General features: G+C 30.2%; 2 protein-coding genes across 2 annotated transcripts; both read left to right on the top strand.

Annotated features, from left to right (window-relative positions):
* Positions 1-590: 590 nt before the first annotated feature.
* LOC135951754 (putative mediator of RNA polymerase II transcription subunit 26) lies at positions 591-10120 on the top strand. The gene is made up of 4 exons (XM_065501457.1): positions 591-731; positions 786-1589; positions 8249-8401; positions 8471-10120. The coding sequence occupies exons 1-4, from the start codon at positions 603-605 to the stop codon at positions 10118-10120; spliced, it is 2736 nt and encodes a 911-aa protein (XP_065357529.1). The 5' UTR covers positions 591-602.
* A 6425-nt stretch (positions 10121-16545) lies between these two features.
* Positions 16546-17763, top strand: LOC135951743 (lectin subunit alpha-like). Its single transcript, XM_065501446.1, has 2 exons — positions 16546-16674; positions 16846-17763. The coding sequence occupies exons 1-2, from the start codon at positions 16546-16548 to the stop codon at positions 17761-17763; spliced, it is 1047 nt and encodes a 348-aa protein (XP_065357518.1).
* The last annotated feature ends 494 nt before the right edge of the window (positions 17764-18257 follow it).

Raw genomic sequence — 18257 nt, 5'->3', positions numbered from 1 at the left:
GTAAAAGCTAAAAAAAAGTTGTCGAGTAATTTTTTTAGGGTAATTATGACCCAATAAACACAGAACAGCCATCTGAAACTAATTTGCAAATTAAGTTTAGGAACCAGGTGAAGAGTGTCTCAGGGCACTTGTCGGTTTAGGTGTAAAAACAATAATTATAATACGATTTTATTGAAAAACTAATGAAAAAGAAGTAATAAAAAAAATTTCGAATAGATCGGGCAACTAAAAGTTAGTAAAACTTTGATTTAAAAAAAAACATGATACACAAAATTTCACGTGTTCAAATTATGATATCACTCACAAAACAGCTCACAGAACAAAAACTAAAAGTCAGAATGCATTTCTATCTTCGAGGGAAATGTTAACAAATCTGTAACTAAAGTCACAGTTAAATTTAAAAAAAAATTATAATTACTTTTTGAGATAATTGGTGCCTTGAGGCACTATTGCGGGTTAGAGGGTTAAAAATACTCCATCACTTTTTGTTTCTTTTTCCACACATGAAATTAAATTGAATCTTAAATTCACTTATAAAACTAAATGAACATTATATGAAAACAATTAAATTGCAATAAAGTGCCAAAGAATCAACAACTACAATGCATTCCGCAGTCTATTACGCTCCAATTATAATTTTATTGGTTCTTAAATTAAATCCAATTCAGGCATATGGACAAAAATTTACAACCAGCAAAAATAATGTCTATTACATTGATAAAGAGCAGAAGGTGAGTGAGTTAAGTTTCCGAAGAATTAATAAATTGAAAAATGATTATTTTTAGTACTCTTGGTTCGAAGCCTTAATTGCGTGCATAGAAATGGACATGACTTTAGTAACAATTGATACGAGTACGAAATCGCAAGAAATCAATACTCTCGTAAGAAATAACTTTGGAAATGTTCATCTTTGGATTGGTGGCATTATGACTCAATATCCGAATCGACATTTTATATGGCTTGATACGGGAAAACCCTTCTCCTACACCAATTGGCAGGGCAGTAATCCAGACTTTTATGGCCACAATGAGTACTGTGCTCACATTGGCTGGGGCAACGATTTGCAATGGAATGATATTGCCTGCACCAATCGCCAAGGTTTTATATGTGAGAACAGCCAAAATCGCCAGCAAAATAAACACATGGAAGAAGAATTGCAAAAGGAAAGGGTGAAACAACAAGAACTACAACAGCAACTGCTGCAGAGAGACCAAAAGCAACAAGAGTTACAGGCACAACTGCAAGAAAAGCAAATACAGCAGGATAAATTGCAACAAGAAGTGGAAAGTGTCAAAGAAACAGCTGAAAAAGAAAATCAGCGATATCAGCAATTGCAGAGCAATCTAAAACAAGAAGTTGAAGAACAACATAAGAAGTTAAAACATGGAGTAAGAAAATTTGAACAGCTTGAGGAAGATTTAAAAGAGGCCACAAGTAACCTGCAACAATTACAGGAAGAGTTACAAATACAGCAAAACTTAAAAGACCTGCTTCAGGAGGAGTTGCTTAAGCTTAAAGAGCAAGAACAGATGCCAACAAATGATATGCATAAGAAATATCGCGATATTATTTTGCATTTTCATCAAAATTAATGAATTTGCACCTCATTATTTTTTTAAATAAAATAAAATTGTTAAGTTATAGCTTTACGCCCATATTCATAAACAAATTTTAAATTTATCAAAGGTTTATAAAACAAAAATTTCTATAATGAATTTGGTTTATAATAAAATACAATTAGACATTTCTGAAATATAATTGGAAGTTTCTGAATTAAAGTGGAATGTTCGGAAATGCAATTAGAACTCAAGACATACAATTTTTGTGCTAAAACATTTATTTTGTTACTAGCTGAACCGACAGACGTTGTCCTGTCAAAGTTAAAAAAATGCTTGTGTTCGATTTGTGAGAAACGGTTTGAAAAGGGTTAAAAAGTTAAATAAAAAAATAGTTAAAAAGAAAAAAAAAACGTATTATTGCATGATAATTTTTATTCATATAGGACATAGAATAAAATATACATAGAAGCGCTACTGAGAGACAAAGAACGTATGTTTGTTGTCAAAAACTCAAGTTCTTGCAACAACAGAATACATGTAAATCAATGTACATATTTTGAGTTTTTATATAAGTAATCGAATTTTGGTCTGAAAAATTAGTGATCGCAGATCGAGCTCCTTTTCTTGATTAAACGCTTATTGGCCAAGTTATTAGCGAATTTAGATATTTTGAGTTTTTATATCAAAAATCGATTTGTGGTCTGAAATATGAGCGATCACAGATCGATCTCCTTTTCTTGATTAAACGCTTATTGGCCAAGTTATTATAGATTTAAGCTATTGTGAGTTTTTATATAAGTAATCGAATTTTGGTCTGAAATATGATTGATCACAGACCGATGTATTTTGCAGATGTATTTAATAAGTGGGCGTATTAGTGGACGTGGACAATTTTTATTTATGTAAAAACTTTTGCGGAAAATGTATTTCGAACATTAAAAAAAATTTGTTAAATCGGTCCAGGCGTCCTGCGATTTTAGATATATCGTCAATTTTTCTTTCAGTAAAAACTTAAATTGGTCTATGATCATTTAAACAAAAAATTAGCCAAATCGATGTAGCCGTTTTCCAATTTTAGATAAATCAAAAAAAGTGGGTGTAAAAGTGGGCGTGTTCAATTTTTCATTCCGTAAAAACCTAAGTTGGGCTATGACCAACATTTTAAAAAAAATTTGTCTAAATCGGTCCGGCCGTTCTCTACTGATGCAATTACCAACGAACGACATTTGATTTTTATTTATATAGATAGATAGATATATTCCACTCGAATCCCACTAAGGAACCAAAAAACTCTTAAAGGAATAGGCCAAAGCTTTCTTTTGAGCCAAAAAAAAAACTTAAAAAAATGGAAAAAAATTTAGATTTTTCAAAAAAAAAAAGTAAAAAATTGTATGTCTTGAGTTACAAAATATTTATTTTGATAGATATCCCACTCGCATTCCACTAAGCGACTAAAAACCATCTTAAAGAAATGGACATAAGCTTTCTTTTGAGCAAAAAAATTTACAAAAAAGGGCCCATTTTGAAAAAAAAGTTAGATTTTGCAAAAAAAGTAAAAAATTACAAAATATTAATTTTGATAGATATCCTTCTCGCATCCCACTAAGCAACCAAAAATATCTTCAAGGAAAATATCAAAACTTTCTTTTGAGCAAAAAAATATCAAAGCTTTCTTTTGAGCATTTTGAAAAAAAAAAAGTCAAAAAAATTTTTAATTTTGCAAAAAAAAGTCAAAAATTGTATGTTTTGAGTTACAAAATATTTATTTTGATAGATATCCCACTCGCATCCCACTAAGAGATCACATAGGTCTTCAAGGAAAATATCTAAGCTTTATTTTGAGAAAATAGAGACCCATTTTAAAAAAAAGTCAAAAAAGTTTTTGATTTCGGAAAATTTTTTTTTTTATTTTTTCCGCTGAGCCAATTCTTCAGGTTTTGCAAACAAGAAATAGTCACTCGAGGCTAAGTCCGGAGAATATTGCTGATGAGGGAACAATTCGTAGCCTAACACATTGATTTTCACCATGGAATCTGCAAATGTATGCATCCTTGCATTGTCCATGTAAAAAATAAATATTTTATTGATCAAATGGGGTTGTTTCATTAAATCGACCCAATAAATTGGCATATACGCCACCAGTCTACATGACTTTATTTGTCAGGGTTTGTCAGCCACATCTTGGCCCTCTTTGTTTCTACTGCGGTATGGTCGTCCTCGGTTACGAAACGGCACAGAGACTCGTCCATATGGCGGTTGAACAACGCTAAACACTCCTGCGAAGTTTTCACATGATCGCGTTTGTGGTAGATTAAGATTCCCATAGTATTTATCAAGCTTAGCCTTGGTTTGAGTGAATTTTAATTATAATGACCACATGATATTCTCTTTATTCCATTTTTTCCTCAAGTCACGCGGTACTCTGCTATCAATGGCTGTCAAACACAAACTAAATGACGCAGATTGTTAAAATTTTGACAGGAGTCAACTGACAGATGCCTGCTGACAGTTAAGATATCAATGATACCGTTTCTTATAATTTGTGTCCTTAAAATTTTTGTCCTGAGTTTGGTGAGCTGGATTAAAGTATAAAAAGGTTCTTTTTCAGGACACATATGAAATATTGGTATCACGTGAAAGGCATTTGAAGGGCGTTTTCAATGCCATATCTGAATTATCGTCCAAATATAAAAATATTTGAATAGGTTCATGTCTGTTGCCAAACCAAACTAATTTTGAAAACAACAGAGAACAGCCAAATCAGCTGTCACAACAAACAGTGCTACCAATTTAAAGTTATCCGCCTCTAAAAAAAAACCCCCTATTAATATAGAAACGTTTGAGCAATGTTTGCAATATTGTTTTCCAATAGTTCAGCAACATCTTCTTTATTTATTAAATTATTTACAATACTAAGACCGATTTTTTCAATATCTGGTTATTTTTTATCGTGACAATATACTGACAGTTCTCAGACAAAAATTTAATTAATTGAAAGTATATTTTGGCGAATGAGCCCAATTTCAATTTCAGAATATTATAGTCCAGGTAATTTTAAATATAGTCTGAAAGTTTTTCTAAAATCGGAAAACGTTAACCCTTAAATCGTGAAGGTCAAAGGTCAAATTTTTCAATATTTGGAATTTCTAATGGAAAGATACCGAAATTTTATATATTTTTTGGCCGATTTTGATGAAACTTAAGCAAAATATAACATGAAGTCTAGTATTTACAATAACATCACAAAAATGGAAATTAACCCTTAATAGGATTTGGGGTCCAAATGACACTGAACTTTTGAAATCATGAAAAACATAGTTATTTTGACCCCAAGTACTCTTAAGGGTTAATTTCCATTTTTGTACTGTTATTGTAAATACTAGACTTCATGTTATATTTTTCTTAAGTTTCGTTAGTATTGACATATTTTTTCACATTTTTATTCCCTATTATGTTATAAATAAATACCCATGTGATGATCAAAAAATTCTGAAATTTGTTTAACAAAATTTTTAAAAATTTGAAATTGGAGTTTTGAAACTGCCGTTAAAAAAAATATTTTTTTTTGGTTATACCTGCGAATAGGTTAACTGTATCCTATGAAGTGCAATAATTTTGAAGGACGGAGTTTTAAAGTGGCATTTTTTTTAATCTAATTGAGATATTGACTTGAAATTTTATCTAAACAAAAAAATATAACTCGGAATACATGTGGATCAAATTGTTCCTAATATTTGCAATCCTATTAAAATTTTGATATAAATTTTAGTTTTAGAAACTCAATGAATATATAATATGTAATAAAATCTTTATTTATTATCGAAACTCATTTTTTAAGTTTCTCATTCTAAATAACAAGGTGTAAAAAAACTTGTCAAAAGGTCAAAAGGAATCCGGCAATTCCTAAAAATAGGAGCGAGAATCCCAAAAATGGTATTTTTTACAATTTTGCCTATAGGGTCCACATTTCATTCGGGGCTGGGAAAATACTTTGGCGATAAATAGGGAACACACTAAGGTTTCCAAAAGTAGAAATTTTGATTAAAAAAATAGGTCAAATTCCGAAAAACGTAGGGGCGCCATATTTGAAAAGTGGGACATGTTTTTTATACCAAAATGTTCTCCGTTAAGATATCCTACAGAAAAACATAAAATTGTTATATGTTCTTAAAGAAAGTTTTTTTTTTAATAAAAAAAGAGTTAAGTCACCTTTTCTCCCAAAAAACAGCAAAAATCTACTTTTTTAATATTTTAATTGAAAATCATTTATTTTTGGATGCATAATAGATATTGATTTGAAATCTTTTGTATATTATTGGTAATTTAGTTGTCTAACTAACAAAAAAAACTCGAGTCCATTCGGTCCAAAATTACGCCCTATATTTTTAAAATAACGGGCCAAGGTATGGCCAAATTTTAAAATGCCTATAACTCGAAAATTAGAAGAGATAAATAGCACGTGCAAGCATGCCGACCTAGCCGAGCGCTTGACCTAGCCGAACGCTTTCCAAAAATATAAAAATCTTTGAAATAGGATGGGAAATAAAAAAAGGCACGTGTTAAAAAATTTTACATGTCGCAGGTACCCTACTTTGAGCCCCCATAACGTCGCCCCTGGAGCATTTGTAGGATCCATTTTAATAACTTAAACTTGAATACTCCTTGGCTACGGTCACGTCAAATTTTATCGCGATCGGACCAGCCGTTTAGAAATGCCAGATTTATTTCCAAAAAATTTCGATTCTGCCCCACTTTGAACTGTTGCATGTCGCAGCATAGCAAAATGTTCATAAAATGTAGACTTAACAGATTGCCACTATAAGTTGTCCAACACAAATTTTTGGTACATAAAACTAAATCTAACGCAGTTGAGCTGATTAAAGAAAACCGCAAATATTTTGAATGTTTTGCACTACTTTGTCATTAATGGTATATTTAATTTAACATGTTATTTTGCAACGCTACATAATTGGGGTATTCACACGGTCTACTATTTGGTCATATTGTCATAATGTCCTAATATATTATGATAGTTTAATCAAATTTTTGTTGTGTTTCAAACAAAAAAGTTCTAAACTAATAAAACTATTTGAACTATGTTTATTGTTTTGTCATAAAATAATACTTTTTTTGGTTTAAAACACAACAACAACTATTATAATATAATAGGACATTATGACAATATGACTAATAGCAGACCGTGTGAATACCCCAAATGTAACATCTTATATTAATAATCCTGTTATTTCAATATCGATCAAACTGTAAAAATATTTAATACAATTTTTTAAGTTATCAGATATATTTACGAGAAAACAAAATTTTAAATATTTTTAGGTCAACAACATTTATTTTTTTTCAGTTGATCTTTTAATTTTTGGGAAAAAAAAATTTTCGAATTGTTTTTTTTAAATTTAAATATTTTTTTTTAAATTTTAAAAAAATTTTTGTTGTTTTTTAAATATTTTTTTTAAATTTTTTAGCGAAAAAAAATTTATTGAAAAAAAAAAATCGGGTTAAAAAATATTTTTTTCGATTTTGACCCATTGTAGGTCCAACTTACTATGGTGTTATATACTTGAAAATATCTATCATTCGATATCCATATTGTCTATATTAATGACATAGTAATCCAGATATAGGTCAAAAATCGAGGTTGTCCTGGTTTTTTCTTATATCTCAGCCATTTGTGCTCCGAGCCGGAAGAGTTCCGGAGATATTGATGTATGAATCGTGTGTGTAAGTTGTTCGGGGGCTTCGGAAAGTTGATTTCAACAGACAGACGAACATGGCTTAATCGTATCCGCTATCTATAAGGATCCAGATTATATATACTTATAGGGTCGGAAAATTATATTGTGGAAATTACAAACGGTATGACAAACTTATATATACCCTTCTCACGAAGGTGAAGGGTATAAAAATTAATGAGTTATGCTAATTTTAGCTTTAGTTGTTGAACATTCTGACTTTAAACTACCCTAACTCAGACATTTTCTAACCGATTTTTACGAATATTTTTCTATATAAAAGATAAATCGCATATCTTTCAAAAAAAAAAGAAAATTAGTTTCTAAAGATCATTTTTATAATGTTTTGAAGTTGTTGACAAAACAGACTTGCTGTATGAGAACCCCTGCAAGTTCTTTTCGATCACTTTTATATTACTGTGTTATTTTTAGACTCGTAAAAGATATTGCTTTTTACATATGATTTTTTTATTTATTGTTTAACTAATTAGACTTTTAAAGTCAAACATATATTGTGTCAGATATTAATGAAAAACTTGACCAAGGTATGAATGTCTGAGATGTATTATCTTGAGTCCCGATATCAGGTTCTTTGGCTTCCCTCGTCAAAAGGTAAACTTGAATACTCCTATGTCGATGTCAAATTTAAAGTCACTCGGATCAGCCATTTAAAAATGACAGATTTATTTCCAAAATATTTTAATTCTACCATACTGTGCAATGTGTTACAAATCAAGTCATATGCTTAGTATACTTTCAAATAAAGTTTTTTTTTGCCTTTCAAAAACCTGGCTTATCATCGGTCAGTCTCATTTATATTTTATCATACAATTTTATTTATAGTTTCAACAAAATAGTTTGCATAGATGTACTAACCAATTTTTGCCATGGTGGGAAGTAGTAAAATATTAATTAGCAAGATTAATTGTTTAAAATTAGCACAAGAGAAAAGAACTATTTAAAATGCGTTTGGGATCTATTTACACGCTGATCTTGGTGTTATTAATTTTCAAAATTAATCGCATTTGTGCCAAGGGAGAATTCTATACATCAGATGTACAAACTAAATATTATATAGATTTTGACGATAAGGTATGTATTAAGAGTCTTGAAATTAAACAAAATAAATAAGTTTTAATGTAAGTTAAGTTTTTTTTATAGTTCAATTGGTTTGAAAGTCAAATAGCCTGTTTTAAAATGAACATGACACTGGTGGATGTGGACACGAGTTCAAAATCAATGGAGCTGAATACGCTATTCAAAAAAATTCGTAAGGAAAATAATGTGAAAAATGTTACTCTTTGGATTGGTGGTTTCATGACTCAATATCCAACTGATCAATTCGTGTGGATTTCAACGGGCAAACAATTTACTTACACCAACTGGTACGGCAAAAATCCAAACTTTCTCAACAAAGAAGAATTTTGCGTAGAAATGTTAATGGCCCAGGATTTAAAGTGGAATGATATTTCCTGTCTGCATAGTTCCGGCTATGTATGTGAACAGAGTAAACATCAAGAGATACAAGCGAAACTACAGGACAAACTGAAGCAAAGAGAGAAATTGCAGCAGGAATTGAATATTTTCAAGAAGACCTTAGAGCAAGAAACCCAAAACTATTTGCAAGTACAACAAAATCTACAACATGAAGTGGACAAGAAGAAGGCACAAATTGAGCAGGAATTCACGAAAAACCTTAATTTTGAGGAGAATTTGAAGTTGGAATTGAAAAAACAAAATCATTTAAAACAAGAACTGCAAAAGCAGGAAGACAACCAACACGAACTTCAAGAGCAGTTGCAACAATTTGAAGAACAAGAGCTAAAAGAACAAGAAGCTCTGGAAGATAATTTACAAAATGAAATAAAAAAGAAACAACATTTTCTACTAGAACTGCAAAAGCAACAAGAGTTGCAACTACAACTTCAAATGCAACTGAAAAACCTTAAAGATCAAAAGTTACAAACACAAGAGAAATTAGAAGAGAATTTAGAAACTGAAGTAAAAACGAAAGAGGTTTTACATCAGACACTGCAACAGCAACAACAATTCCAACATCAAATACAAGAACAGTTGCAGCAATTTCAAGAGCAACAATTGAAACGAGAGCAGATATTGCAAAAGGAAATGGAAAAGAGACAACAACGTCAAGAACTTAATTATGAAGAGAATTTACAAAAAAACTTACAAGAAAAACTTAAATTAGAAGAAGAACTCAACCAGCATCGAGAACAGCAACATCAGCTTCAAACACAATTACAAAATCTCAAAGAAGAAAAATCCAAACTAGAACAGGATTTGGAAATGGATACAAATAAGCAACAGGAACTAAAACAAGAATTGCAAAAGCAACAAAACTTGATAAAACAGCTGCAAGAGCAGATAAAACAACTAAAAGAACAAGAAAAAGAAGCTAAACAAAGACTTGAAGAACAGTTGCAAGTGGAAGTAAAAAAGCAAGAAAATTTGCAGCAAGAATTGCTAACGCAACAAAAGTTGCAAGATCAGCTGCAGCAGCAATTACAACAAACTAAAGAAAATGAAGCGAATAAACATGAAAATCTTTTTGAAAATTTACAATTACAAAACCAAATTAAGAACAAACTGATAGCACCTAAAGACAACAACAAATTTAAGAAATACACCAAACTTGAAAAGAGCTCAAAGCAGCCAGTGATTAAAGGAAAACTGCAATATATGTTGCAACGATTTAAGGATACTAACGAGTTGCAAGATGATGAAATTCCAAATAATGTTCACTATAGCATTATATTAAATTCTCCCTATATTAAATATTGGAATAACTTTTGAAGGTACTTTACACTGTTGGTGAAATGAGTTTATTTTTTTAATAATACAATTTTAACATTATTTGCACTTATTATTATTCATTCCTTAAATAATCTTAAAAAGTTTTGTATGTACGTTTTTAATAAATTTCAATTAAGTGAGATTTAAATTGGTCTACATATATAAGTATATATATTTTTACATACATATATTTTTTTCTAATCACTGCAACTATATTGGGACTCCATAAAGACTTGGGATTAAAGCTAAATTGGAAATACATAATCACTTATGATTTAGGCAAAATTCAGACTATTTAAAAACATTCAATTGTAATTAAATTAGGATTACTGTCAAGAACCTATGTATCTAAAGATTCGATGGTAATGCCGATGGCAACCGAACTTTTGGTTTCAGTTTTATTTTGTTCTTACGATTCAGCTCGGCCGAATCTTGTATACCCACCATCAATATGTAGTTTTGTCCTTCTATGGGGAATTGAATCAGTTATGTTCCGAACAGAGTTTTATAGAGTGATTAATTTCTTAAAACTTTAAATTATTTATTAATCTATCTTCTACATAAATTAAAATCAAATGTCGTTGGTAATTGCATCAGTAGAGAACGGCCGGACCGATTTAGACAAATTTGTTTTAAAGTGTTAGTCACAGCTCAAATTAGGTTTTCACGGAATGAAAAATCGACCACGCCCACTTTTTTCGATTTACCTAAAATTGGAAAACAGCTACATCGATTTGAGTTTTTACTGAAAGAAAAATTGACCACTCCAATTTTCTTTTCGATATATCTAAAATCTCAGGACGCCTGGACCGATTTATCTATTTTTTTTTATTAATGTTTTTACATAAATATAAATTGTCCACGCCCACTTATTAAATATATCTGCAAAATACATCGGTCTGTGATGAATCATATTTCAGACCAAAATTCGATTACTTATATACAAAACTCTCAATAGCTTAAATTCGCTAATAACTTGGCCAATAAACGTTAAATCAAGAAAAGGAGCTCGATCTGCGATCACTCATATTTCTGACAAAAATCAATTTTTTATATAAAGACTCAAAATATCTAAGTTCGCTAATAACTTGGCCAACAAGCATTTAATCAAGAAAAGCAGCTCGATCTGTGATCACTCATACTTCTGACCATAATTCGATTTTTTATATAAAAACTCAAAATATGTACATTGATTTACATGTATTCTGTTCTTGCAAGACTTAGGTTTTTGACAACAAACTTAGGTTCTTTGTCTCTCAGTAGCGCTTCTATGTATATTTTATTCTATGTCCTATATAAATAAAAATTATCATGCAATAATACGTTTTTTTCTTTTTAACTATTTTTACCCTTTTTAAACCGCTTCCCACAAATTCACAAATCGAACTTTTTTTTAACTTGGACAGGGCAACGTCTGTCGGGCCAGCTAGTAATAAAATATTTTTCTGATTTAGGTGTTATTTATTGTCCGATCATCATAAAATTTGGTAGAAAGATTTAGGTTCATATACAACTTCTTTATGTCCAATTTCATCATGATATTCCTGATATTCCACAGAGAGTATTTGTGAAAAATTAGCTACATAGCTAGCTAATTTTTCGCCCTATCGAGTTTTCAAGAGACAGGCAGACGGTTAGCTAGATCGTCTTAGAATTTCACAGGGACCCAGAATATATATTCTTTTGTGGATCTGCAATAACTATTTCGATATGTTACAAACGGAATGGCAAAATCAATATAACTACATCTTTATTGATGGTGGCTATACAAATTCTTCTCAAGCTGAGGTAATCTGATTTACAAAATTGTTGTTTTGCTTGAATTTAATAAAATTAAAATATGTATGTATGTATTAAACCACAATTCCTTGCACGTGTAGATAAGGGCCAATGTTTTTCTGCTCAAATTTATTTTTAAAAATAAAAACAAAAAGTTGTGAATGAATTCATAAACAAATTGCAATGACATTGAAGAAATTGTATGTTTTTAAAATCACATTTATATTGTTTATATTCTGGAAATTACAATTAAAATGGAGATTATACTTAGTTTATCGTGGCCTGTGCAATACAAAACTATAGCCTGTTTTAGAGTAGTAAACATTTTGACTAATAAAAAAACAAATTAAAATTTCTTTTAATTTGTTTTTTTATTTATACCTAAAGTGTATTGGAAATTTAGATTAAGGGACACACAGTGGTATGAGAATAAAAAAAGAGGGAAATAAATCTGTAACTTCTAAACCCTTACGCCGATTTGAATGAAATTTCACATGCACAAAGAGGAAGTGTAGTCGAGTTTAAGTTTTGAATTTGGACCTCATGAGCCCACCAGGAGCGGGATCAGGGGTTCCCAAAGTAGGACACCTCGGGTATGTTCAATTTTTAAAATTATCCTATTTCTTCGTTTGTGTTACGATTTAAAAAAAAATTACACATATAGAATCTCCTCGTCGGGGGATCTTCGCAACAGTCGCACATCTGCCAGTACCGATAAAGAGTAATCGATTTTGTTACATTACAGCATTTTTTTTCGTTTATCGATCATTTAACTCACCTCAAATTTTGGCTGTTTCATTTTGCATATGAACGGAGAGGCGGCATGAAATAAGTCCCCAAAAACAAAATGTAATAAGTCCCCATAAAAATACACAGAAAGAAACACGATTGTTTTTTGGGGATTTATTTAATTTTTTTTGGGAACTTATTTAATTTTTGTTTTTGAGGACTACTTATTTCACATATCTATTCGAGACGTTAAATTATTAAATTATTTGCTTGGGGATTTACTTCATTTTCGAAATTTGGGAATTTATTTAATATGAAATATGACCCCATATATTGAGAACTTATTTCATTTTGTTTTTTGGGGACTTATTTCATGCCGCAGACCGGAGAAACGTGATTAACTGTTTTTTTTTTTTAAACAAACACAAACTGCAAAAACACCCAGAGTCTGTGGCAGGAATGGAACCCGCAACCCTTGTATTGATAGTCCAAAATGTGAGACAACTTCAAAATATTAAGGGTATTTATTTCAAAATTTGTTCGGCGGGAAAAATTAAATTCAAAATTACACTTATTTTTTTGGTTTTATTTTTTACTCTTGTTTGTAAAAATTCAACTTTTGGTGGAATTTTTAGCTGGTTTAGAATTAAATATGGGCAATATCGTTCTCTGATTTCACCTAGCCCCCATACAAATGTCCCTCAAGAATAATGCAGTCATAAATATGCGGCAATCCTCATAAAATTTTTCACAAATTATTTCTAAGTGCACTGAAATTATACTGTAAAGTATGGCGAAAATCGGGCAAAATTTGTTCCTAGACCCCATACAAGGTCCCCATCAGCAAATAACTTGAACATTCATAATTGTCTTATAATAACACTGTGCTAGTTGAAACAAATAAGAGAGCTATATTCGGATGTGCCGAATCTTATATACCCTTCACCAAATTATACTTCAAAATAAAAATTGTAAATATTTTTAGGTAAACAAAATTAATTTTTTTTTTTTCAAAGTTGTTTTTTTCAATTTTCGGAATAAATTTTTTTTCGGAATTGTAATTTAAAATTTTTTTTTTAAATTTAATTTTCTTTTTAAATTTTAAAAAAAATTTTTTGTTTCTTATATTTTTTTTTGGTGAAAAAAAATTCGGATTAAAAAATATTTTTTCCGATTTTGACCCATTGTAGGTCCAACTACTAGGTCTTATATACGTCGTTGCAAAGGTTTTTGAAATATCTATCATTTTAAATACAAATTTTAAATATTTTTAGGTAAACAAAATTTATTTTTTTTTTCCAGTTGTTTTTTTTTAATTTTTTGGAATAAATTTTTTTCGAATTGTTATTTTAAATTATTTTTTTTTAAATTTTTTTTTTAATTTTTTTTGGATTTTTAATGGTTTTTTGTGAAAAAATAATTCGGGTTAAAAAATATTTTTTCCGATTTTGACCCATTGTAGGTCTTTGAAATATCTGTCATTAGATATCCATATTGTCTATATTAATGACTTAGTAATCCAGATATAGGACAAAAATCGAGGTTGTCCTGGTTGCATGTCTGACAGAATTATTGAAGACTAGCTGACCCGGTGCGCTTCGCCACCCCAAATAGAAGAGTGAAATAGTACTATTTAGTCTCCCTTTGTGAATCTGATTGTAAATGTCTAATTTCATATTTCTGGGTCCATTATTATAAAAAATGCAAAAGAAAGTTACCACTAAAGTCACCTTTTGTGAATTCAAATTCATTCAGAATCATGTGTGCCTAATTTTAAATTTTTAGGTTTATTATTATAAAATATTCAAAAAGTACCATTGCAATAAACAAATTGATTATCACTTTTGAATTCGCACTCACTAAACCATAACCCGTCAAGTTTGAATTTTAAATTTGTATAGCCTTTCCTATACTATCAACTAATTTTGTTTCTATAACAATTAATATTTAAAAATTATCACAAAACCGAAATTCAAAAAAGTACCTATGAGAACAAAGAAAAAGTACCAAAAAGTCTGTCTCTAGAATTCTCACTCAGTTAGGACCATATATGCTAAATATCATGTTTCTATGTTCATTGTTATAGAAAATTCAAAAAAGTACCATTAGAATAAAGAAAAAGTACCAACAAGTCTACCCCTAAAATTCACAATCACTTAGGACCATATATGCTTAATTTCATATCAGCTAACTTTAATGTCGATAAGTGAAATAATTTAAAATATTAAAAAAAGTACCATTAGGAGAAAAGTACCAATTTCCCTTTTCTTCCTTGAAACAATCAAGTTCGAACTTTAAAAATATTGCATTTTTCCAAACTTGTTTATGCTACAGACATGTCTCAAAATATTAAAATCTGTGTTAATGTGCCCAAGAAAAAATATGTTTTAAAAAAATGTACCAAACTGTTTACCCGAATTTGGCCCAATATACACCTTGGCACTCGAGTTCCAAATAACACCCTGTTAGTTAATTTTTGTACGAATCCAGGAACCAATGTTAAAAAATTATCAAAATTGGCTTAATAATTTCAATAAAATGTATTTTCCCGATTTTATCCCCTTTTTGGTACCTTTTTTATCCCCATTGCTTTGGTAAAATTTAATTCAAATAAATGTCTGTATCGTGGTGGGAGCTCATAATAAAATATTCGTATGTCTATGTCAAATTATAGAAAAACATATTTTATGAAAAAGTACCAAAAATAAACACAATTTTTATCCCCTAAGGGTTCGAATTTCCAAAAAGTACCAAACTTATATTTTTTATTTTTTGTTAATTAAAGAAAACAATTTAAAATTTGTTTCTATGTTTATTGGTTTAAAAGATACATAGGGTGCAAAAAAGTACCAAAATACAGTTTTTACCCGTTTTCTCCCCTAAAAGTTTCGAATTTCCAAAAAGTACGAAACACCTGTCAGTTTATTTTTTAAATGGAGTAACATGCTATTTTACGTTTTTTTGTATCTTTATTAGTTTTGAAGATATAAGGTTACCGAATTTACCCGTTTTTACCCTTTATTACCCCCTAAACGTTCGAGTTTCCAAAAATCCCACAGTTAAAATTTCGTGATTCTAGCTTCAGCCGTTTGGGCTGTGCGATGATGAATCAGTCAGTCATTCAGTCAGTCAGTCAGTAACGTTACTCTTTTATATATATAGATTTGGATACGGAAGTATTCAGAAAATTGATTTTCAAATTTTTTATGGCGTTTTGAAAAACAAAAATTTCGAAATATTGCTAAAAAAAATTATTTTTTTTTTGCCAAAAAAATCTATATTTCTAAGACGACTGCGCAGATTAAAAAATGTTAAGCCTTACTTAAAGGTAATTTTATTGCGGAATTTCGGATTTTTAAGTTTATTCAATAAACTAAAACGTTTTTTATTTACGCGAATATATGTATGTTGTGCAACCTCCTCCATTTCGAAAACAAGAGTTAACCAAAAACGGTTAGCACCACTGAACTCAGCGTACTCGAATTAGTTTAACCCACCGCTTGTCAGTTTTTTCAACTAGCACAGTGTAGCTTTTGTGGTTTTTAAAAGAGAGCGTATCAAGGAAAAGTGATGAATAAGCCCCCTTCCACCCTACTTTTTGAGACTGTCAATCACAGTACAAGCCTAGTTCGATTGCTTTTAATTGCGAAGATTTTAAAACATTGATTATCTTTAAGTTTAAAGCAATTTGTGTGTTCTTAACAAACCATTTCATTAATCAGACAAACCCATGATTTTCGCACTTCTCTCTTGCTTCAAAACTAAAACCTTATCATTCGCATACAACCCGGGTCACTTTTAATGTTTAATTTTATTTATAGTTTAAATTAAACATTTAAAAAAACAGTGTTTATGTTTTCAGAAATAGATTGAAAATATTTATTTGTTAATATAGAGTTTAAGAAGCAACATCTAAAATGCGTTCAACATATCTTTTTAAAGTGTTGGTGGTTTTATTGATTTTTAAAATAAATGGCATTTATTGCTTGGGACAAATGTACACATCAGATGCCAATAATCAGTATTATATTGATTTTGAAGAGAAGGTAAGTTAATCAACAGAAGTGCTAAACATAGATAAATACACATAGTTTGGAAACTTTCCTATCAAAGACCTAACTCAGTTGTTAAAAACCTCAGTTTTTTTCTAGTTTCCTCTCTATGTGTATTTCCCTATTTAAACATAGAATATATAATATTTCTTATTTGTTTTTTAGTTCAATTGGATGGAAAGTCAGGCAGAGTGTTTAAAAATTAACATGACTTTAGTGGAGATTGAAACAAGTACAAAATCTTTGGAACTAAGTGGCCTGATCCAGAATATACGCCAAGCAAATAATTTAAAAAATGCTACTCTTTGGATTGGTGGTATTATGAGCCGATTTCCGGAAAAACATTTTGTTTGGCTTTCAACGGGCAACAAATTTACTTACACCAACTGGTTCGGCGGTAATCCCAACTTCTTTGGCAAAAATGAATTTTGTGTTCAAATGATAATGGAAGAGAATATGAGATGGAACGATAATAGATGTTTAAATAAATTTGGTTTGGTGTGTGAACTCAATAAGATCCAACAATTGGAGGAAAAACAAAAGCAGTGGCAGCAAGAAATACAAAGTGTTAAAGAAACTTTGCAACAAGAAAGTCAAACTCATGAGCAAATGCAACAAAATCTAGAGAATGAAGTTGAACAGAAAGCACTACAACTACAGCATGAAATGGAGAAACGTGAAAAACTTGAAGAGAAATTGCAAGCAGAAATTCTGAAGAGTGTAGAGTTGCAAAAAGCCTTACAAAATAAACTAGACATGCAGCAACAATTGCAGGATAAGTTACAGCAGAGTCGGGAAAACAAGCTTAGAAAGCAAGAAAAATATGAACAAAATGTACAAAGAGAATTACAGGAACAAGAAAATCTTCAGCAAGAACTACAAATACAAGGAGAACTAAATGAGCAATTAAAGGAGCAACTGCAGGAACTGACAGGCAGCCTTTCAAAAATACCGCAAATATATGCAGAGAACATAGAAAAAGAAATAGAAGCACAGAAACGATTAAAGAATGAAACAAAAACTCCATTACAGCTGCAACAACAATTTCAGGAACAATTAAAACAATTATCTTTAAGGAATTAGAAATAAGTCAATTTAAAACAATCGAATTGAGTTAAAAATACTCAACAAAATGTCATCGAAAATGCAGGAGATTGAAATTTATTGAATTTTGTGATCCTAATTCTATTTTTTTATGCAAATTGAAATAAAATCAAGCAAAAATACAGCATAAGTTCTAAATATCTATGAAATTGTTCATATTCAGAAGTTTGGAAAAACGTGTGTTAGATCCATATAGTTTATGAAAAACAAGTAAGGAAGTATGGTCGGTCAAGCCCGACCATATAATACCCTACACTAAGTAAAAGAGCAAAAACATTTTTCTTTTAAAATTTCAATAATTTATATTTTTGAGTGATTTTCGGAAGTGGGCCTTATATGGGGGCTATGACCAATTATGGACCGAACACCATGAAATTATTACGTGTGATTTATGTCTATATTAAAGTTAACTATGTTGAATTTTGTGTGTATACCAACATTTTTAAGCGATTTATGCACGTTAAAGCGATTTT

The sequence above is a fragment of the Calliphora vicina genome, chromosome 1 (assembly GCF_958450345.1).
Source record: "Calliphora vicina chromosome 1, idCalVici1.1, whole genome shotgun sequence".
Classification (NCBI taxonomy): Eukaryota; Metazoa; Arthropoda; class Insecta; order Diptera; family Calliphoridae; genus Calliphora; species Calliphora vicina.
This window is presented reverse-complemented; position numbering and strand designations above follow the sequence as displayed.

Coding starts and splice junctions, on each gene's coding strand:
- LOC135951754 (XM_065501457.1), top strand. CDS start 603: ATGCATTCCGCAGTCTATTACGCTCCAATTATAATTTTATTGGTTCTT. Junction 732..785: donor ACATTGATAAAGAGCAGAAG/GTGAGTGAGTTA, acceptor GATTATTTTTAG/TACTCTTGGTTCGAAGCCTT. Junction 8,402..8,470: donor ATATAGATTTTGACGATAAG/GTATGTATTAAG, acceptor TTTTTTTTATAG/TTCAATTGGTTTGAAAGTCA.
- LOC135951743 (XM_065501446.1), top strand. CDS start 16,546: ATGCGTTCAACATATCTTTTTAAAGTGTTGGTGGTTTTATTGATTTTT. Junction 16,675..16,845: donor ATATTGATTTTGAAGAGAAG/GTAAGTTAATCA, acceptor TTTGTTTTTTAG/TTCAATTGGATGGAAAGTCA.